The sequence below is a fragment of the Neovison vison genome, chromosome 5 (genome assembly GCF_020171115.1).
Source record: "Neovison vison isolate M4711 chromosome 5, ASM_NN_V1, whole genome shotgun sequence".
Lineage (NCBI taxonomy): Eukaryota > Metazoa > Chordata > Mammalia > Carnivora > Mustelidae > Neogale > Neogale vison.
Window position 1 is genome coordinate 23,342,790 of NC_058095.1, and position 22,454 is coordinate 23,365,243.

The 22,454-nt window shown below is 57.2% G+C and overlaps 1 protein-coding gene across 3 annotated transcripts in view; it reads right to left on the reverse strand.

Annotated features, from left to right (window-relative positions):
- Positions 1 to 22,454, reverse strand: part of ARHGAP23 (Rho GTPase activating protein 23) — a 70,704-nt gene that overhangs the window by 39,574 nt on the left and 8,676 nt on the right. Inside the window, exons 1-6 of one of the 3 annotated variants that reach the window (XM_044248128.1) lie at positions 9,377 to 9,700; positions 5,358 to 5,519; positions 2,765 to 2,807; positions 1,483 to 1,581; positions 1,268 to 1,346; positions 1,028 to 1,082 (exon numbers count right to left, since the gene is read on the reverse strand). In XM_044248128.1, the coding sequence (XP_044104063.1) occupies positions 1,028 to 1,082; positions 1,268 to 1,346; positions 1,483 to 1,549 (201 nt within the window). In that variant the 5' untranslated portion in view covers positions 1,550 to 1,581; positions 2,765 to 2,807; positions 5,358 to 5,519; positions 9,377 to 9,700. Of the gene's footprint in view, positions 1 to 1,027; positions 1,083 to 1,267; positions 1,347 to 1,482; positions 1,582 to 2,764; positions 2,808 to 5,357; positions 5,520 to 9,376; positions 9,701 to 22,454 lie in introns of those variants that run through there. The other 2 variants (XM_044248127.1, XM_044248126.1) reach the window with 2 other exon arrangements.

Sequence of the window (22,454 nt, forward strand, 5' to 3'; positions counted from 1 at the left end):
CTGGGCAGAGAGGACTGGCCTGGGCTCTGGGCCAGGACTGGGGTCAGGGTGCCCAGAGAGACGGCGTGTGTGTGTGTGTGTGTGTGTGTGTGCAGACAGGGACACAAATTAGTGCAGGGTACCCCGCATGCAGTCTGGGTGCCTGCTCTGTGTGTGGCCGCCCAGGGCCGGGTTCTGGGTGTTGCTGAAGTGCTCAGGGGGAGGGGCACTTGGCCTGTGCACCCCGAGAGTGTCAGTGTGGGTGACAGGGCTGGCACACCAGGCTTGAACAGGCCGTGGTGTCTGTGGGCACACGTGCTGTGACCATGGCAAGCCTCTGTGATGTCAGAGTGTGCATGTGGTGGTAAGTTGGGGTACACATGCTGTGACACCCCGAAGTGTGTTGTGCTGGTGTGATGTTTGTGTCCTGGGAGGCTTGAGGAGGCGTGGGGTTGTGGCCGCGAGTGTGGCGCCGCATGGGCCTGGGGCAGTGTGTGACTGCGCACCGGGAGCGGGATGAAGGGTGGGCACCGTGGTGTTTGTGTTGTGTGGCTGTGTATCTAGCATATTGTGTGTGCGCAATGAGTGGTGCGTGGTGTGTTGTACGAACAGCAGGACTCAAAGATGGAGTGGTGTGTATGTGTGTGTACGTGTATGTGGGGACACAGCTATAGGAGACAAGTTCACACGGGGCCAAGCAGGGAAGGGGTGTGGAGAACAGGCTCCTGGGAGCTGATGAGAACGTGCCAGTCTGGCAGGGCCCGCTGGGCCACCCTCCTTTCAGATGCCCTGGCAGGAATCTGGCCTGCCAAGGACAGCGCCTCCCCCTCCCCCAGCACAGACAGCAGCCCTGAATGAAGCAACAACCAGCCCCAGCCCCGGGATGGGCCTGGCAGCCCCGATTGGGCAATGCCAGGCTGGGGCTGCCCCCGAAACTCTAATCTGCCTCCCAAAAGGTCCAATGCACAAAGGAGGCCCAAGGAGAAGGGACGTATTGTGCCCCCAGGCCCCAGGGGCCCTCCACCTCAGACAGCAGGACTGGACTCACCAACTGGAGGATATCCTCGTCCTTGGGCATGATGGAGAGCTCCAGAGTATCATCGCTACAGAGACAGGGCAGGGGGTAAGGCCAGGCAGAGGCAACAGGGTCTGGGAGAACAGGGAATCCTGGTCGCCAGGACACCCCCCACCCCACCCCCTCGGGTGTTGGGGTCAAGGCGGTGGGATGCAGGGCCTCCCAGAGCGGGCTGGGAGCTATTACAGGAGAAGGGAGGCAGGGGGCGCTCACCTATTCTGGATCAGAGCTATGACCTGGGAGTAGGTCTTCCCAATGACGCTCTCCCCGTTCACCTTCACCAGCCGGTCTCCTGGAGAAGAGGGGCAGGGTCGCAGTGTGAGCAGGCCAAGGGGGGGCCTGGATCTGAGAATCCCATCCTGACTGGAGGGTAGGGAGAAGAGACCCAGGCAAATAGAAGAAAATCCAGGGAAATCCAGACAGCTCACCTGTGCGCAGGCCTGCTCTGTGGGCAGGGCCGTCATCCTTCACATTCTTGACAAAGATGGTATCCATGGGCTCCAGGCGGTGGTGCCGGGGGGAGGGTCCTGGTGGGCATCAGCCAGGTTAGCTGGGGTGGGGAGCTGCTGAAGGTCACACCCATGCGCAGCTACACACACAGGGGACACACACTCAGAAGGATCACACCCACACGGACACAGATGTGGACCTGTACGTTCACAGAGATGAGGATGCACGGGTGGGTGGTTGGGGGAGACCAGAGGACACACCCCTGGGAGAACAAAAACCCACATGGAGTGAAACCTAAACGGACACACAGGGTCACTCCTTAAATGCCCCTCGCACCCCAGCACTGTGCCAGAAAGCGGACTAATAAGGACAGGCAGATGGACAGACGGATGTGGGCCTTGCCCTCCTGGAGCTCCCTGGCCAGCGGGGCAGAACGTCCACACCCACAGACCCATGAACAGCCCTGCAGCTCAGATACACAATGCCCACACCTCCCTCGTACCCCTTCCCCAGGGCAACGCTCTAAGCAGAGCCCTCCAGCTCCCGAGATGGACGCTCACCCCCTCTGGACAACACATTACACCCCAGCAATTATCCTCTGCTGCTGTCTCCATCAGAGGAATAGGTCTGTTCTAGGTCAGCTGGCTCTTGCCCTCATCCCTACGGGCCTCCGCGATGGGGACTTAAGGAGACTTTGTCACCATGGCTGCCCCACAGAAGCCCCAGTGGCAGAGAAAGAAGGATGCCCATCTTGAATACCTTGTGTGGCGGAACGGGGCCCTTGGGGCTAACAAGGGTGACAGCCAGGGGAGTCAGGCCCTCATCGGAAAAGACAAAGACGTTAGGGGTCCCCTTACACCCAACAGAATCTTTACCCCTGAGGACAGCCATTGGTCAGCTTCACCTACCGCCAGCTCCCGGGCTCTGCAGCCCTTGTCTGTGCCTCATTCTAGCCTGGGAGTAACTGCCAGGGGCCAGGGGCCAGGTCTTAGAAAGCCACTGGCTCCCCAGAACACCCCCAACTTCCAATGTGGAATGCAGGCCCAGAGGGAGAGAAATTGAGAAAAGAAAAGAAGGATCAAGAGAGAGAGAGAGAAGATATCCAGAGTGGACATAGGGAAAAGCAAAGACTAGAACGACAGTTGGGGGGGTACAGGTGGACAGCAAAATTCTGGCTGACTTTGGGTAGAGAGGGGAGAAACAGAAGCTGGAGGACAGGCCACAGCCCCAGCCCTAGGACCGGCCCCCACCACTCCTTACCTCCTCCTCCTCCTCCTCCTCCTCGTCCTCCATTCTCTTCCTCCTGCAGGGGACAGAGAGGTGGGTGTGGGCCCTCCATCCAGCCCTCAGCAGCTCCTCCTGGGCGGGACCCTTGAACTCCCCCACCTGCAGCCTCCCTCTTATCTTCCCGCAACTAGCCCAGCACCCCCGGGAGGGGGGGGTCAGTGGGGACATCAAGTCCCAGGGAATGGTCCCTAGTAACACAAACCCTCTCTCATGACTGCTGATCCCACAGCCTTGTACCTCGGCCATCTGCAAGCCCCCCATTCAATGGGGGACCCATGACCCCTACCCCTGGGGAGCTCAAAGCCCAATGGAGGCAGCTCCAAACAGGCTAACCCACAGAGAGGATCCAGGCCCACACAGATAAGCAGGGAGGACAAGTGCAAACGGTGGCTATCAGCTCTTAGAGAATGGAAGGGAAGGCCTGATTAGCACCCCTCTGGGGGAAGGGATTTTAAGGCAAGTCTGAGGAGGGAGGGGAGAGAGCATTGTGGGGAGCAGAGGAGCCCATGCAGGCAGGCGCTGGGCCGCAGAAAGAAACAAGCATTTGTGGGACTGGATCAGCTGAGCGGAGGGAGGAAGAAAGTGACACCAGCAAGTGCCAGAAGTCAGACGAAAGCATTCGGGGTTGAAAGGAGAGAAAGAGGGAGCGAGTGAAGGTTCCTGGGTGGGAGAAAGTGGATGTGAAATACCAGTTAGGGAAGAGGATTCTAGCATCTAGCGGGGCTAAGAAGTGGAGTCCAGGAGACCCATGAGGGAGGCCCCTGGGATCAGCCTAGTAGTGAGAGGGAGAGAATGGATTTGGGGAGGAAACAGAAATGAGGGAGGAGAGAAGGTCAGGGAGACAGGACAGGGCCACCGGATGGCACACTAGAGCTGGATGAGATGTTGGGCGTCATCAGATCTACCACTTTCCACAGACCATCCATCCATCCACGCAGATGACAGGGCATGAGTTGTCCAGGGTCACTCAGAGGCAGTAGCAGAAGCAGGGCTGAAACCCAGGACTCTCCGGCACCCCAGCTGGGAGAGAAAGGTGACTGGGCCCTGCCCCTCCCCACATGGAGCGTGCCTGCCTGCTGATGTGAGCTGACAGCACAGTGAGCTGGTGGCAGGGGCAGACAGATGCACTTAGACCGCTGAGCTCCCTGAGGGCTCCCAGCCTGGGCAGATCTGGAAATTGGATGGAGCCTGTCCCTAGCTGGCCCTGCCTGTGGTCTTTCAGCACCCCACATGCGCGAGGTCTCTCTGACACAGGCCTACCACCCAGCCTCGACCACTCAGGCTGTGTCTGTCCCACTCACCCCTCAGCTGGGTCTCCCAAGAGAAGGTGGCAGAGGGACATTCTAGGGAAGAAGGAAAGCAAAGACTGGAGGTCCCAGGGACCTAGGAGGCTGGGGCCCTTGGGCGTCAAGGAGGGCCTGTGCCCCTCCCTCTTATATACCATCACCCTTGGCTTACACTCTTAAGCATGGCTGCAGCCAATGGGAATCCTTTAGGCAGGGGCTCCCAGATTCACACACGGATGAGGGCGCACGGGGCCGTGTACACGAGATGCATATTTACAGATATCCGTAGATACAGATGGACAAACACACATGCTCACGACCAATAGATGGGCACCCGGCTGTACACACCGAGTCATGCAAGTTCATAGACACAGGCAAGGCCTTGGCTCTCTGGCAGGTGGGACTGAGCTCCCCAAGGGACAGCCCCCAACAGCTGGTCCCAGCCCGGAGGGAAGAGGAGAATAGGGTTCACTGACTCCAAAATAAATCTGTTTCCTCCCCTGCTGGGAGACAGGTGGGGGAGGGAGCAGGGCCCTCCAGGGGAGCCCTGGTTCCTGCCTGGGGCCCCCTCGCCTGCCTCCCCTGAGTGCCTGCTTCCCAGGCAGGGAGGCCCTCCACCGCTCAGCCCACGCTGCAGCCCCAGTTCCTGGACTCAGAGAGCCTGACATTTAAGTGAGGGCCAGAGGGCTCTTGGTGGTCAAGTGGGAGGAGAAATGGAGCCCGGAGGAGAGGGAGACCCTCTCAAGGTCCACAGTGAGGTAAGAGCTACAGCGGGATTAGAACCCAGAGCACCCTCCGTGAAGCCTGCTGCTCTCCAGAGCACAGAGCCCAGGCCAGAGCAGACGGGGACACTCCAGGAGTGCCAGAGGTATGTGGAGACAGACTCCCCAAGAGCTTGGGCCAGGGAGGGGAACCACGAACCCAGCTCAGAAGCCAAAGAGAACACAGAGTCCCTGGATCTCCATCTTTCAGAGAAGATAGAAGGTTGTTCACCTTCCAAGGGCCAAGAGTCTGGTGGTGGGCATGAGCCGTCCTGGCTCGCCCAGAACCATCCACCCACCCCTTCTCCTGGGAAGACCAAACCCAGAGCAGTTAGGGAGCTAGTCCACATTCACACAATGCAAATGACCCAGCCAGGGCTGTCCCTGCCTCTCTGGGAGCCTCCTTCCTTCCAGGCCACAGAAGATGGGCCATGGAGGGGGTGGGGCAAAGGGATCTCCCCTCCCCCCATTAAGGCTTCCTCAGGTGGGGCCAGGGCTGGCGGGACCAGGTGGGGGTACCTTCAGGCTGCAGTGCACGGCTGACTCCGGTGGGTACACGATGAAGTGGCGGAGGGTGAAGCCAAAGCCATCCTGGAGACTTTTGTGCAGCAGCAGTGTCCGTGGTCCCTGCCAGGGGAGGGGGCGCCCCGGGGAGCACCCATCTCTCGGGCCCAGTGGCAGCTGTGGGAGCACAGGGAGACAGGGTTGAGTGGCCATGTGGCCCATGCCCCTGAGTCTGCACACTGCCTTCCGCAGCCAGGAGGAGGGATGGGGGACAGCTGGTGGGGGGGCGTGGGCCCTGGGGGGTTCCAGGCCCCCTCCCCTGCTCCCCACCTCCCCCTCCTCCTTACTCCCTTCCCACCCTCCGCAGCCCAAAGCTGCTTCTTTCTTTCTCTCCCCTCCATCCCCACAGGTCACCTTTGCCTCCAGGCAAACAAGTCTCCCCAGCCAACCACATTCTCATTCAGGTCAGTTTGGCAAATGTTTACTGAGCACCTACTATGCTCCAGGATCTGCACATATAGACTGCTTGCTGGAGAAGTGCCTGCTGCCGTCCACGCTCACTGCTGCCTGCTGTACCATCACACACACACACACACACACACACACGTCAGCCTGCACTCCTGCAGTGAGAACAGCACACACCCAGAGAAGCACACTCTTGTGCAAAGGTGCACAAGGACGGACACACAAAGGAGCAAACACACACACACACTTACATTAGATAGACATGTGCACACCCAGTCGCACACAATCAGGGTCTTGCACAGCACATACATACAGACACAGGCCCCTGGCATATGCTGCAGACACACAGACACGCACGTGCGCTGACAGACGGGAGCGCAAACATGCATCCTTCAGGAGCAGCAGCAACAGCAGGTGGGGGACTAGAGCCACGAGGGAGCAGCCCAGACCCCAGACAACCAAAGGGACTTCCTGAGGCTCTGGAGCCCAGCCAAAGGCCTGGCTATTCATGGGATCGAAGAGGGGAACCAGATGGGGGGGTTGGGAGGCCCTCCACTGCCCTCTGGCTGACCAGATGCAATTCTTGGGATTCCCCAAGATGACCTGGCAGAGGGTGTCTGAAGACCAGGGTTTGGGGGCACTCAGGTCTGCTTCTGGAGCAGGAGGGACAAGAGCACAGACACCCCCTGAGAGAGGGCTCTCTCTTCAGATTCCCTGCTCAGACGCAGAGAGGGAAGGTGGGTGACAGGAAGGTGTCAGACAGACGCGTGACCAGGGCGGTGGACGGCAAGTTGGAGAAGACGGTGAAAAGCCAGGATGCCTCCCTTGGGGCTTTTAACCCCCAACTGCAGGCATCCTAACCTATCTGAGGGCCCTCATCCAAACCTCAGAGGGCAAGAAATCCTCTTACCCCCACCCTCAACAGTCCTCAACCCCCAGCTCCTCCCAGCACCAGCACCAGATAGGAGTCCTCCGGGGAACAAAGGCAACTGGGAGGAGAGGGGAAAAGTCAGTGGGCTTAGTGGGTGAGAACTCCCCTCCCCCGCCCCCCAGTAAGTCCCTTTCTCTACCCCCCACCCCAGTCTAACAGCTAGAGAAAGTTCAAATCTGCCACTCCAATGAACGGATACTAAGACACTCATTCATGTATCCCTGCCCCAGCCTGTTCACACTTCTGGTGGAAAGCAGACCTGGACCCAGCCCTTTTGCTAGGGATTCCTTTTTTCCTTCCTTCCTTCCTTCCTTCCTTCCTTTCCTTCTTTCTTTCTTTTCTTCTTTCAGAGATTGTTCGTTTGAGAGAGAGAGAGAGTATGAGAAAGGGGAATGGGAGACAGAGAACCAGGCTCTCTCAATGTGGGACTCGATCCCAAGGCTCTGGGATCACAACCAGAGCGGAAGGCAGACGCTTAACCGACAGCCACTCAGGCACCCTCACTAGGGACTTCTGTGCGGGGTGGAAAGTGGGACCACAGTTACACAGACTTGGGAGAGCGGGTGGATTGTCAGGTCTCAGAAGATGAAAGAAAAACATGACAGAGGGGGGAGGCTTGCTTCACGTAGTCCCAGCAAACACGGCCAGGTAGAAGGTACGGGGGCCTGAGCGAGGCTCCAGGCCAGGACAATCATTCCAATCATATCCATTTAGAAAGCTCGTCAGATGAGGTTGTGAGCCCTCATTCCCCTGAGAGGTCCAAGCAATAGAACTCCCCAGTCCCAGTGGTGCTCCCCAGTCCGGGCAGCCATGGCATTCCATGGATTCCGGCATGGGGCAGGAGGCCTAGAGATGGACCCTTGGCTCCTTCCACTTGTAGCTAGAGCTCCCCGCAAGTTCCACCAAGCCCCACACCCCCCATGGGGGTGTCTGAAGAGTCCAGAAGAGAAAATTCTCTGGAAATTCTGCTGAGGTCTGAAATCCCCAGGATTTTCTATCTCTGCTGATGTGGCAAGGAACTGATGGGGGAGAGAAGAGGGTCTGGGGGATCCTCCCTGCCTGCTCCTACCAGAAGCCCCTGCTCCTCCCCAGTGTTAGCTGCCTCCCCTGCACACCTCTCCCCCCCAGGCTCAGAGATGAGGCTCTTTTGCAGGGCCCATTGTTTTGCCGGTGTCCTGGATTAAGGTTTAAGCCACCAGCTGCCCCAGTGACGAGAAGTGGCTGGGACAGGTCCCCGCACGCCCCCCACCCCTCCTCCAGCACACATCCTGCCCTGAGCAGCCAGTGGCCTGGGGGTGTCCCTCTCTGGGGGCCTGGCTGTAACCCAGGGCAGGGGGCAGGCCTTCTCCTCTCAGGGCCCTTCTTGGCCCAAGCCCCACTGGTACCTCCTCCCTTGTCTCTGCCTCTCCCTTTCCTCTTTTCCTTCCTCCCAGTCTCCCTTCCCCCATCCCTTCCACCCAGCTCCTGAGAATGTCCATGTGGGAATCCCCCTCCCCCCCACCGTCACAGCCACTACACCCCTGCCTGAAGAGCACACAACCCCCATCAACAGCTAGATCTGGCGGTGCCCCTGTGGGAAGTTCTTCCTTGGATTTAACCTCAATCCTTCACGCTATGATGCACACATTTCCTCTCCTCCCCTCTGACCTGGGACAACACGGGGTCTGGCTCTCGTCTTGACAGGGAGTGAGGGGGTAGACACAGGAACAGAGAAGGAGTCAGCATTGGGAATAGAAAGACAACTAGATGGGGAAGGGGTTCAGCTCACACACATCCCTACTTCTGCCTCTCTGGGGGAGGCACAGAGACAAGGGGACGTGGAGAGAGAGAGACTCGGGGGGGACACGGGGACATCACTGGTTACCACTCTCCTGGTCCAGCTAGAGACATCCAGAAATGCCAGCTGATGGTGGGAAGAGGGCAGATGGCCCCAGGGCCACAAGTGAGACAGAGGACACGTGGTAGGTTAGCAACACCAGGAACCAGAACCCAGGAGTCCTGCTCCTCCCCGCTAGTAGCATAAAGAGGTCATTGCGGGAGCACAGCCTTCATGCTGGGCACGATGCCCACTGTGACTCACGCCCTACCAGCCTGGTCGATCCCGGACAGCAGATACACTGTCCCCACCCCCTATCTCCATGCCTGTCAGTCCTCTCCCTGAGATCACTCATTACCCCTCTGCCCACTAGGAAGCCCTCCTGTGCCCTGTGCCCACTCGCCCTAACAGGAAGATGGCCAAACGATGCCCTCCACTCCACTTACTAACACCCTTGCCTGCCTCTGACTCAGGGTTCCTGCCCAGCAAACTCCTCAGGACTCTGTGCCCCAGCATCTCTTCCAACAACCCTGGTCCCTTCCATACTTTCACTGCGTGTAAACCCAGAGGCTTGAACCACTGGAGGCTGCCCCCCAGACTGGGAGGTCCACATCCAGCAACCCCAGAGAAGCTCCCAGCCACAACCTGCCACCCTGGACCACATCTCTCCAGCTCCTCACTCCCTCCCTACTCCGGGGCCTCCGTCGCACTCAGCTCAAAGAGCCCAAGGAGCTGGTAGCCCGACTGCACCCCCCCACCCACCCGGACAAGGCCCCAGTTCAGCTCTCCGCCCCCCTCGTCCCGCAGCCCCGTGGCGCTCACCCTGGCACTGCGCGGCCCCCGCGCGCGGAGATCGCTGTGGGCGAGGCAGGGCAGCCAGAGACAGCGCGGCTCCGGGGCGCTGCAGTCCACGCCGACGGCTCGCTCCCAGCGCCAGCCCCGGGTCCCCGCCCGCTCCACGCGCCACACGGCACTGCCCACGAGCGCGGCAGCCGGCGGGGGCCCCAGGGTCCGGCCGCCGCCCCGGCCCCTAGGCGCCGCGGGCCGGGCTTCCGGAGCGGGGCGCGCAGCGCAGGGGACCCTGAGGGCTCCACGGCGCCCAGCCGGCGGCGTCCTCGGCCCCCCGGGTGGCAGGCGGGCCCCGGGGGTCCCCGCCCGCCCCCCGGAGCCGCGGGTCCGGGACCCAGGGGCCCCGAGGGGATGGACGGCCCGCTCCGACGGCGGCAGGACGGCTGCACAGCCCCGCGCCTCCCGCGCCTCCCCGGCCGCAGAAGGCGCCTGAGCCCGGACACGCCGGCGAGTCGCGCCCAACAGACGCCTCCCCCTCCGGGGCGGCCCCTGTGCGCGGCCGCCCCGATGCCACACACTCACACACACCCACACCCACACACACGCGGGAGGCACTACACAGCGCCCCCGCGCAGCCGCAAACCCTGGCCACGGGCACACACGTACACACACACCCTCACCCTCCCGCACGACGGAAGTTCACACGGTGCCCAGGCCCACACGCACGCAGAGTTGTACTCCACAGGACACCCGCGCATCCAACTTCACGTGCCCAAGAAACACCTTCACTCGGGCACACATGTACACGCACACTTACCCACCCTGTACAGACCCACACAACACACACACACACACACACACCCCTATACAGCTGCTACTCTTCATCCACACACATACTCACATTCACTCTCCCTCCGTCTGCAGACCCCCCATAAACGCACTGTTCCCCTAACATATGTGTTGTGGGGGGACACCTTTCCATACATGCTTTGGACACCCTCCCACGCAAATATGCCCCCCACACCCCCTACACACACATTTGCAAACATACCCACTGTGTTCCTAAAACCACACCAGACACCTCCCCGCCCCCCCTACACACCCACACACTAGCCACACACCCCAGGAGACCCCCACGAAGGCAGCTAGATGACATGCACACATCGCCCAGAGACACACATTCCATGCATAGGTGCTGTACCCCTCCGTTCACACACACACACACACACACACACTGCCCAGCACTGAGAGCAGACCGACTCTCCTAACACCCCACAGCAGACTTAGGATAGCCCCTAAAGCTGCGGGTGGGGTCCCCACCACTGCTGGTAGGGGATTGCGAGGATCCCTCTTCCCCAGGACCCCCTGCCCATTAGTTCCACCCAGAGGGGCCATGGCCAGGCTGACAATGGGCGCTGAGCTCGCCAACCCCCCACCCCAGCTTGTGAGTCAGACAGGAAGGCCATGTTGATGGCAGACCCTGCTTGCCTCCCCTTCCTGGCTCTCTCTCCCCAGGCCCCTTCCCGGGTGGGGCCAGCAGAGGCCTTGGCTAGTAGGTGCATATTCGCCACCATGGCTGCCTCACTGGATGGTTCCCAGGGTGCTTTTTACCATAGCCACTCCCTGTGGCCCAGGCCCCGGGCTATGACCCCATATTCCAGGAAAGCAGTGGAGGCCCAAGAGCACTTAGCTTGTTATGGCAAGCGAGGAACTCCAAGCCCAGGGCCCCTCACTCCAACTTTGGATCTTACACCTAAATTCTAGCGGGCAGCCAGGGAAGGGCAGTGGCTGTAGGGGAGCACCTTCAGCCCAACCCTGCTCCCTTATCTAGGAGTTCTGGGAGGAAGAGCCATAGGGCTGGGTCCTTGAGTGGCAACCACCAAAGGGAGGGCCCTGCAGAAGGGGTACCTCCCCCTGCCCGCCCCACCCCAACACCTGTGTCCTCTGCTGGACAGCCACCGTGGTGGATCTCGGTGGATGGGGTGGGAGGCGGTAGGGGAGGGAGATGGAGAGGCAGGAGAGGAACTCGGCCAGACCCAGACCTAGGGAGGCAAACTAGAGGACTATTGGGCTGGGCAGGAGCGAGGGAGGGAGGAGGAAGGGAGGAGGAAGGGTGAGGGTGAGGCAGGCGAGTGGGGGCCAGGGAGCGGGTTTTGTTCTCCTGTTTCCTGTTTGCCGCTTGCTGGGCCCCCTGTGCAGGAGCTGGACCCCCACCCCCACCCTGGCGGAAGCCAGACGGGAAGAGCAAGGCTGCCTCGGGCGCTGAGTCAGGAGAGCTTAGGGGCAGAGTGGGAAAGAACCACAGTCAGGGGGAGCATTGACCTGGCATCTCCATTAGCAGCCTCCCTGCCCCCCCATCACTGGAAAACCAAGGATACTGGATCAGGGTCACTCCTGCCCTTGTCAGTTGTGCCTCCCTGTCTGCTCCCCCACCAAGGTCAGGCCTTCAGAAACCAGCTGGGAGCCCCACCACACGCTGTCCTTAGCCCTGTCACACACTGTGGCCCCAACGGAGGGCAAGAGCCTCAGGGATGTCCTCCTTCAGAGTCCGGCCTGCTCTCCCCAGTAAGCAGCCAGTAGGTCCTTCCAGCTGCCTGACTTCCTCTCTTCTTGCCGCAAGCCCAGTCTCTGATTCTGAGGAAATGGGGTTACTCTCCCCACTACGTGCCCCACGGAGCCTCTCGTGGCCAACAGGTGCTGCTGTGGGTCTATCAGGAATCCACTTCCCTCGAAACTGCTGAGGTTTCTGAGGGCTACAGGGAGGGGCGAGGCAGAGAAGCAGCACGGGGTTCCTGTGTTCAGAGACCTAGGAGATGATAAACCATATATGATGTCTACTTCCTGCCCTCTAACCTGGCTGGGCAGCAAGGGGGTCCCCGTCTCTTCCAACCCAAACGTGCCCTTTCCCCACCCTGCCCCCTCTGCCCAGCTGCCTCCGCAGGGGTGTCATGAATGGGGTGCACACAGTAGGGCCTGGAAGGTTGTACAGAGTTTGAACAGTTGATTCTACAGGTCTGGGGAGCCTCTCAGCCCCCTCCCCCATTTCCTCTGGGAAAGGAATGTGGGGTGGGTCCCAGAGGGGGGGGATGGGGCCCAGGGCTGGGAAATACCAGGCGGTGCTGAGATTCTATTCCAAGCCTTCCTGCCTGGTGTGAGTCCTCCTCCCCTGCACCCTCCCCGGCTTCCTCCCCCCAAATCAGGAATTACCCCGCTGAGCAGTCCCTCCCATCATCCTCTAGTTTGACCAGCTTGCAAAATCCATTCAACTTCATCTTGCTGAGGGTCCCTGGGATAGGGCTCGGGGGCTGTGCCTCCAAGGGGAGGGCATCCAGTCTTCTCTTCAAATGAGATCATCATTCTTTACTGTTTGAAGGCACTTTCACTGGATTTCATGCAGCCTTTACCCTAAGTTGGCTATTCAGGGATTGTGTTCCACCGTTCGTCCGATGCAGAAACTGAGGCTCGAAGAGGGCAAGTGCCTGACTCAAGATGTCACTTTTACGAAGCTGAACCCCGATCCCAGACTAACTCAGATCTCCTTCTATTCCCCCTCTCGTTTATCCATTCGACAACCATGTCTTGAGTGCCTGCTGTGGGCCAGGAGCCTGGCCAAGGGCTGGGACACCTTGGAGAATAAGTACACACCTGATCTCAGGGTGCTCATAGTTCTACTAGCATCCCAGCCCCTGAAACCTTTAGGAGCCCCCAAGTTCCAATCCAGGCCCGAGCCAGTTGTCATCATTCCCACCAAGGGAGACCCCCACATACCAAGGGAGTCCCTGTGTCAAAGCTGCATCTCTCTATGAGGGGGCGGTTTGCTTGAGGGCAAGGTCAGGGGCCTTCCGGGTTAGACCACCAAGAAGAGGGTGGCCTGGGCTACAGAAGAAGACTGTAGGGCCAGCCTGACAAGCAGGAACTGGGAAAGAGTAGAGCATTCTGGGGCCCAAGGGTCAAGGCATGTAAGAAGAGGAGAAACAGGGGCGCCTGGGTGGCTCAGTGGGTTAAGCTGCTGCCTTCGGCTCAGGTCATGATCTCAGAGTCCTGGGATCGAGTCCCGCATCGGGCTCTCTGCTCAGCAGGGAGCCTGCTTCTCTCTCTCTCTGCCTGCCTCTCTGCCTACTTGTGATTTCTCTCTGTCAAATAAATAAGTAAAATCTTTTAAAAGAAAGAAAGAAAAGAAAAGAGAGAGAAGCATAGCACTTAAGGCCTGTGGTTCAGGAAGTGAGAGAGAGGGGCTCAGGGTCACTTTGCCTACTTTTCTTTCTCTTTTTCTTTCTTGCCTAATTAGTGCCTCCTCTCAGATGTAGATCCCCAAAACATGACAAACAGTGCCCCTACCTGGAGAGAATCTCCCCCATTTATGACTCTCCGACAGGTCCCATATATTCACCTCTATAACCACCCCACAATCTCATACACAGACAGAGCAAATCCACCGCCAGTCCCCGTCCATCCCAGGCATGCCGGCAATGTGATACCCAAGGCATGCCAGCCCAGCCCACGCCTGGGCCTCTGACCCCTGCCCCAGTCTCCCTGCTCAAGGGCGGCCTCCCCCCTCCCCCCGTCCTCCTCCACCCCTTTGCCCCATTCAGAGGCCTGGTTCCCAGCACTGCTTGTAAGCAGTCCTGGCATGCCTTAACAGGCCAAGCTGATGAGCCGGCCCAGCAAGCCTGCATCTTCAGCAAGCTCGGTGTGCCATAACCCTGCGTCACTGGGAGCCTGGGGAACCTCCCTCAGTCCAGCCTATGGAGCAGAGGGTGGTCCAAAGGGTCTCTCCAGACCTCCTGCTCTCCCCATCCAGAGCCAGGCTTGCCCTGAGTTGGGGTATTTGCTATACGCTCCTCTCCTACCCTCAAACTGGGCCAGAGCTGAGGAAGGCTGGAGGAGGAAAGGGAGAAGGAAGCACTTGCCCTCCCAGGAGTCCCACTGCCATCTCAAGGAGAGATGGACACGACCTCAGCAACCAGAATCCCCAGTTATTCCAGAGGCTCAGGGGCCAGCAACGGGCTCTGGAGACTTCTGGAGTCCTTGACCTCCAGGTCTGAGTTGGATCTCTACCGCTCCCTGGCTATGAGACCTTGGGCAAGTTATTTCACTTCACTACTGATCCTCACCCGTAAAATGGGAATGACACTCCTTGCCAACCTCATAGGTTGTTGGGGAAACAAAGTAATTTAAAGAAAGTCCTTAGCACAGGTCCTAAGCACATAGTAAGGGTTCAAGAAATGCAAGCTGGTTTGGGCTGGTTTCTTTTTTTCCTTTTAAACATTTTCTTTATTGAGGTATAATTGAGACACTTATTAGTTTCAGGGGTGCAAACTAATGATTCACTATTTGTATATATTGCGAAATGATCACCACAATAAGTCTACTTAACACCCATCACCACACATAGTAATAAAAGTTTCTTTCTTGTGATAAGAACTTTTAAGATCCTGGGGCGCCTGGGTGAATCAGTTGGTTAAGAACTTTTAAGATCTTACTCTCTTAGCAACTTTCAAATATGCAATTCCACATTATTAACTAGAATCATCATGCCCTGTATTATATCCCTGTGACTTATTTATTTTATAACTGGAAGTTTGTGCTTTTTTTAAATAACAATTTATTTATTAAGATTTTTATTTATTCATTTGACAGACAGAGATCACCAGTAGGCAGAGAGGCAGGCAGAGAGAGAGGAGGAAGCAGGCTCCCTGCTGAGCAGAGAGCCTGATGTGGGGCTCGATCCCAAGGACCCTGAGATCATGACCCGAGCCGAAGGCAGACACTTAACTGACTGAGCCACCCTGGCACCCCAAATTTGTACCTTTGGACACCCTTCACCCATTTTGCCCACCCCAAGCCCCTGCCTCTAGTAACCAACATCTGTTCTCTCTATCTTTGAGCTCGGTTTTTGTCGTTGTTGTTGTTTTTAGACTCCACATATAAGTGAGACTGGACAATATGTGTCTCTCTCTGTTTAACTTGCTTCACTTAGCATAATGCCCTCCAAGGCAACGCAAACTGTCTTGATTGTCTTTTGGATATTCACACTCTCTCGCACACTCACAGTCAGGCCGACAGCCCAACCAAGTGTACGCAAGGGCCCAGCGACATGGGCAGACACTCGGGAGGTCTACACAGACCCGGGTGAACCTCTTCACCTGGGCTTCATCTCCCCCTCCCACTGCCAGCCCCTTACAGGCTCCCACATGCCCCAGCGCCCCCCAGGCAGGGAGGCATCAGCAGAAGGCCCCAATGCCATAGCAGAACTTTGGCCCTTTGGGAGTGGGGAAGGAGGCAACGTGAGACCCCGGCAGGCAAGGGACACGGCCAAGGTGCCAGGCTGGCAGGGCCTCCACCCAGCAGGAGAGCCAGTCCCCTCCTCAGGGACAGCAGAGAGAGGGGAGACTAAAGAGCATCTTTCCTTCTGGTGGGAAATGAGCACTTGCAGAAAAGGGTGAGTCTGGAACCAGCCACAAAGTAAACAGGAGCGCCATTGCCCAGGCAACCACAGGCTGGCGTGGGACAGGGCCCACCGCAAGCCCTCTCCACCCCCTGATTTATTCCACTCAGCGGCCCTTGACTGTCTCAGTGCTCACCCTCCATGTATCCATTCTGGTGTCTGGGCCCACGTGGGACTCCCCAGAGGGAAGAAGCTACGCCTCCTCCATCAGACTGGGAGCTCCCTGAGAAAAGACAGGGTTTCATTGTTGTGTTTTGTGTTTTCATCCCATATCTGTCCAGGGTCTCCCAGAGCTCACAGCCTGGGTCTTTCCCCTCAGATTGGAGGCTGCTCAAGGGTATGTCCCAAGTCTCCCTCATTAGCCTGAGAGCTTCCTAAGGACAACTTTTCAGAAGTGGATTCGTACTACTAGAATGCTTCGTACACCGCAGGCTCTCAAAAATGAGTTGTTCCGGGACGCCTGGGTGGCTCAGCTGGTTAAGCGGCTGCCTTCGGCTCGGGTCATGATCCCAGCATCCTGGGATCGAGTCCCGCATCGGGCTCCTTGCTTGGCGGGGAGCCTGCTTCTCCCTCTGCCTCTGCTGCCACTCTGCCTGCCTATGCGCTCTCTCTCTCTGGCAAATAAATAAATAAAATCTTTAAAAAAAAATTAAAAAAAAAATGAATTGTTCCTGGGGAGGATGTGGAGAAATTGGAACCTGCATATGCTTTGCTGTGGAATGCAAAATGGTGCCATTGCTGTGGAAAAACAGTATGGCTTTGTCCTCCTAAAATTACACAGAATTACCATAGACGTAGCAATTCTGGCTATGTCTCCTAAAGAAGCGGCAATGGGGACTCAAAGCAGTATGCGTACACCCACATCCATGGCGGCAATATCTGCAACAGCCAAAAGGTGGAAACAATCCAAACACCCACTGGTGCGTGAACGGGTAAACAGGACGCGGTAAATCCATACGAGACAATTTATTTGGTCCTAAAAAGGAAGGAAATCACAACATGGATGAACCTGGAAGACGTTACGCTTAGTGAAATAAGGTGGGAACAGAAGGACAGACGTTACATGATTCTGCTTAGACGAGCTACCTGGATGCCAGGAGGCAGAAGACAGAACGGTGGCTGCCAAGGGAAAGGGGGAAGTCAGGGACTGTTTAATGGGCACAGAGTTTCGGTTTCGGAAGATGGCAAAGTCCGAGAGATGGACGGCAGTGAGGGTGAGGGTTGTGCAGCAATGGGAATGTGTTTAATGCCCCTGAACTGTCCACTGGAAATGGTCAATTGCATAGTACGTGTGTTTTACCACAATAAAAAGAAAGGATGCAGTCCTATTGAAACTCCCATCTGAAGGACAGTGTTGAAAGAAGGTGGGACAAATGAACAAGTCTCCCCGGGGGGCCTAAGAGCAGGCCCTGCCCATAGAGTTTGCCCAGGATAGCTGGACAACCTCCTGTCTGGACGACCTTGCCCTCCCACCCCTCTCCGTTATGCCTTCTCAGAGTCCCTATTGTCACCTTTGGGGCCCTAGTAGCCGGAATAGGAGCTCTCAGGGTGCCAGGGGAGTCTGACCCTTGCACCCAGTAAGTCCTTGGCATGGATGGACCCATGGATACCCCAACTCTCGGGATGTCACATCATCCTAAGGCGTCACAACCTTGGAAGAGTTTCCATAGCAAAAGCCGTGGGAACTGTGGGGTTCCCGCCCCCTGAGGCCTCCCCACCTCAGCACACACGTCTGTTCCCAGCTTACACACCACCTGTAACACACACACACACACACACACAAACACGTGTGCGCAAGGGCGTAACGCCGAGGCAAGTCCCTATTCTCAAATGCTTTCTCATGCAAACACTCCAAGAAAAACATCCCTACCCTCTGAAGGGTGCGCGCTCTTGTCAGAGATGCAGGCGGGTCCCATGTGCAGCAGAGCCCCCTGCTGGCCCAGGTCTGGCATGCTTATCTTCCTTCACAGCCCCGAGTGGGCGGGGTGCCCTCATCCCTCCACCCACCCCTCCCCACTGCCTTCTCCAAGCCCCTCAGCCCCGTATCACGCCCCAGGATCACCCCTCCCCATCTTGTACAGAAGAGCAGGGTTCCCTGCAGAAGGACGGAGTGACCGCGAGAACTTCGGGAGGGTTTCCTTTGGTCAAGGGGTACTGGAGAGAGGCCAGAGCCCCTTTGCAGACTAGGTCATATTCAGGGCAGGCAGTCATTCCTGAAGGCAGAAGAATACTTGCAAAGACTCTGCTCCAAAATGCTATCCGTTCTGCTCCTCCACACTGGACCACACTGGAGGAGAGCTCTGGGGCTGACTCTCCCTGTGGCCCCACACAATCCTCTCCGGAGGCTCTTCCCGTTGTCTGAGCACCTGGGCAGAGACAACAGGTGCACCCACTGGTTTCTTTCAGGGGAGAGCTCGTCCTACTCAAGCTGAGACCACATCCCCTCCCAGGGCAGGTCTCGGCAAATGCCGAAAGTCTCCCCCAGGGTACTTGGGGCTCCCTGGCAGGGAGAGGCTCTCAGCCCCACCCCTGAAACCACCCACCCCCTCACCCCAGGCCCTGCCTAACCTGTCCAGGTCATCCCTTCACCCAGCCTTTGAGCTGAACCTCTCCCTAATCCAGCCCAGGATGCTTCAGAGGCAGCTGGAAGGGTGCAGGGGATGGTAGCTCTGCAGGGACAAACCACCTTGCTTGGCTCCTGTCCACGAGGCAGCCATGATGGTTTTGGGGCTGGACTCTGCAGTCAGCAGACAGATGGCATCGCTTTGGTCCCCCAACCCCAGATCCTACCCCTCCCCTGCTTGCCTGGCCCTGAATCTGGGACATGGTAAATGTCACAGCAGTAATTAAGATCGAACCCTTACTATATGCCAGGCACTCTATGCATGCCTTCCCTCATTGAACAGCAGAGCAGCCTCTTGGGACAAGTGTGACACACACCCACTTGCCACCCCGGCCCCTCAGAGCCCCCGTCCTATCTGGTACTAGGTAGGGAATGATTGGAGCTAGGGCACTGAGCGATGGGAGACATGGGGTTAGTGAGAGAGAGATCACTGTCCCAGCATGAAGGCTGCTATGGAGAGAACATCACACTTGCCACTGGTACTGGTCCTAGCCCTTTTCTGCCTCTAGGTCCCTCAGGCTTTCTTACTTCTTCAGGGATACTGGCCTGACAAAGTTACTGGGAAAGCATTCTGGGAATCAACAAATTGGAGGTTTTACGGCCTAGAAAGCCCCACATCCCACCCATCAGAGGACCCTGCTTCCCAAATGACTCCTTCACCAGTTAACCGTGTTCACCACTCTCTTCCAAGCTGCCACCATTCCTCTGGTCCAGACTCATTGTTTTAAAGTTGTGGCCACCAGGCCCTGTGGGACGGGCCTCCAGGTTGCATGTACACCACACCGCCCCCCCCCCCCGCCCCGTATTCTGCTACCCTGGTCTACTTCCAATGCCTTTAGGTTCCAGCCTCAGGCCCTTTGCACATGCTCTTTTTGGAATGCTGTTCTCTCTTGCCCAGCTCCCTCCCTGCCTCACCAAACCACACCCTAATTAATTCCTAACCACCCTGTAGTTCTCAGCAAAAAAGTCATTTCCCCAGAGACACCTCCCCTGGACCCCAGACTGGGTCAGATTCCTGTATCACTCTTGAGTTAGTGTGTATATATTTATGACTGTGCGTGGCAATGTTTCTGAATGCGAAGGAATGAATGAGCCTCTCTTTAGAGAGAGTCCACATTGGCCAGAACACTGTCTCCAGGGGGAAACTATCTAGGGCAGAGGCTACTTCAGATCTTTAGCCATCTTTTGATACCCCACACCTTCCTCAGTGGGAATGGGATCCAGAAAGTGGGGGTACTGGAATAAGGGAGTAAGAGGTGGGGAAAAGAGGGAAGCTGCTCCAATCCTCTTTCGGTGTCCTCTGTCCCCCAAGCCCAGCTGGCCAGGCCCTTGTCCACCCAGGCAGGGCTGACCCTCCACATCCACAGATCCCTCTCCCCCACCCCTATCTTCTCTTAACCCAAGATCCCTTCTCCAGATCTCAGCTTGACTGTTTCTGAAAAAATTCCCCCGACCACAAGCTCAAGAACTTGCCAGGGTCCCGCGGGGTGGCAGCTCTGACTCAAGCCCAGGTCCGTCTGCGGGCAGAGCCCAGGCTCTTAGCCACCTCATTACACGCCTCATTACTACCAGTTTCTCCCTGGAGGCCAGGTCGAAAGACACGCCCACTCTCTGGGCCTCAGTTTCCTCCTGTGGGCTGGGCCACCTCTAGATTTCTGAAGACTGGCAGAGAGGTCGAAGGGGCAGGAGCGGGGGAAGAGGCCGGGAAAGGAGGGGGTGAGAAGGTAAGGACAGGGGAACAAAGAGGGAGGAGCGCGGAGAGGCGGCAGCCTCAGACCAGCCAGACGTAAGAAACGCCAAGTATGCGAACTACGCCAGCCGGAGCTATGAATAGTGCGGCCAGGCTGGCAGCCCAGGTCCGCCCAGCCCGCCCCGCAGCCCGCAGCCCCCAGCCCCAGCCCCAGCCCGCCCACGCCAGCCCTGCATCAGGGGCCAGAAACACCGCGGGGGCCTGGGAGGCCCGCAGGGGAGCCGAAGCCAAGCAGCCGGGGCGAAGGGGCGTGGTCATGCAAATAGCAATGCAAACAGAGCGCAGCACGCTTATCCCATTGGCTGGTCTCGGCAGGTCTGGGAACCAGCGCCGAAGTCCGGCCCCGGCTCACACCCGCTCCCACGCCGGCGGCTGGAGGTCTTTAGGGTCACCCCATGGCTGATATCCCACTGATGCCCTGACCCCAGTGGAGGCCTCTCACCTTCTTCTATCAAGGCCCTGTAAGGCTCTGCCGCCGTAAGACACCGGCCCTCCCACCCCAGCGCCAGGCCAGTCCGCCCCGTTGGAGCTCACCTGTCTGACAGATGGCTGGCACTTGGGAAATTACAAGGCCCTCAGGCCTGCCTCGGGACTCCCTCTGCTCATCAGTGAGGGAGCACACTGGCCTCGGGGCAGGAGACTAGGTCCCTGGCCTAGCCCTGCCCCTTGTGTGTCCCCGAAGGAGTCAGCCAACCTCAGAGCTCAGCCCCCAGTCCCATTCTGGACTACTGAGTAGGTGTCACCGAGGGTGAGGAGTCCAAGAGAACTCAGATCAGCTCCCAGCTCTGTGACCCCAGTCAAGTGGTTTCCCTCTCCAAGCCTCTGCCGTCTCAGTTGTCAATGGGGCCCCTGAGAGGACTTGTTGAGTGCTTGACACATCTGAATTGCTGTAACAAATCTGAGCTCAGTAGTCCACAAAGGATTGTTTTAAATTAATGAAACAATCCCTGATTTTATGAAGAGACAGGCATGAAACAAAGAGGTTGTAAAGCATAGTGTCTAAACCTTCCTAAACAGGGGCACCTGGGTGGCTCAGGCAGTTGGGTGTCTGCCTTCTGCTCGGGTTGTGGTCTCAGGGTCCCCGGATTGAGCCCTCCATGGGCTCTCTTCTCAGCAGGGAATCCGCTTCTCCCTCTCACTCCCCCTCTGTGCTCTCTCTCTCTCAAATAAATAAATAAAATCTTTAAAAATAAATAAATAAACATTCCCAAATAGGATTCAGAGAAATCTGGGTTGGATTTTTTAAAAATATTTTTAAAAATTTATTTATTTTACAGAGATCACAAGTAGGCAGTGAGGCAGGCAGAGTGGGAGTGGGGGGAAGCAGGCTCTCTGCTGAGCAGAGAACCCGATGTGGGGCTGGATCCCAGGACCCAGAGATCATGACCTGAGCCGAAGGCTGTGGCTCAACCCACTGAGCCGCCCAGGAGCCCCAGGAATCTGGGTTTGAACCCCCACTTGTCCACCTCTTAGCTGTGTGTCCTTGGACTAGTTACTAACCTGAGATTTCTACAATTATAAAACAGAAATAATCTATTCCTATGGGGTTGTGCCAAATTAGAGAGATAGTGTATGCAAAATGCTTGGCACAGCAGTGTCTGGCACCAAAATGCTCGATAAATGTTAGTTGTGGGACCCCTGGGTGGCTCAGTAGGTTAAGTATCTGCCTTCAGCTCAGGTCATGATCCTGGCATCATGGGATGGAGCCCTGAGTCGGGCTCCCTGCTCAGTGAGGAGTCTGCTTCTCCCTCTCCCTCCTCCTGCTCGTGCTCTCTCTAATAAACAAATAAAATCTTTAAAAAACTAAATGTTAGTTGTCACCAATATTCCTATTATTATGTTGTTGTTCTCACAATGCATACCAAGTGCTACGGGAATGTTTGCTCATCAGTCAGCACATCCAATCACCAAGTCCTGGTCTAGAAGCTGCAGATAAAGCAGGGAACAACACTAAGTCCCCACCCTCGTGAGGCTTAAGATCCACTGCCCAGAGGAGGAAGTTCCCATATATTTGAGGAAATGGGGTTAGGGTTGGGGGCTTACAAAGGAGAATATCTGACCTGGGCATTGAAGGATGAATAGGAGTTTAAAAAACAGAGAAGGCAGGGAAGGGTTTATCAGACAAGGGGAAGAGATGGTATGTCAAGTTTCTAGAAAGGGGAAGAGGGTGATAAGTCCTACTCCTACCCTGTCCTCTCCCCCTACCTTCAGTTTCAGCCCTCATCATCTCTCACTTGGTCTGCTGCCTCCACTGCCTGACACCCTTCCAGGACTCCAAAGTATTTATGGC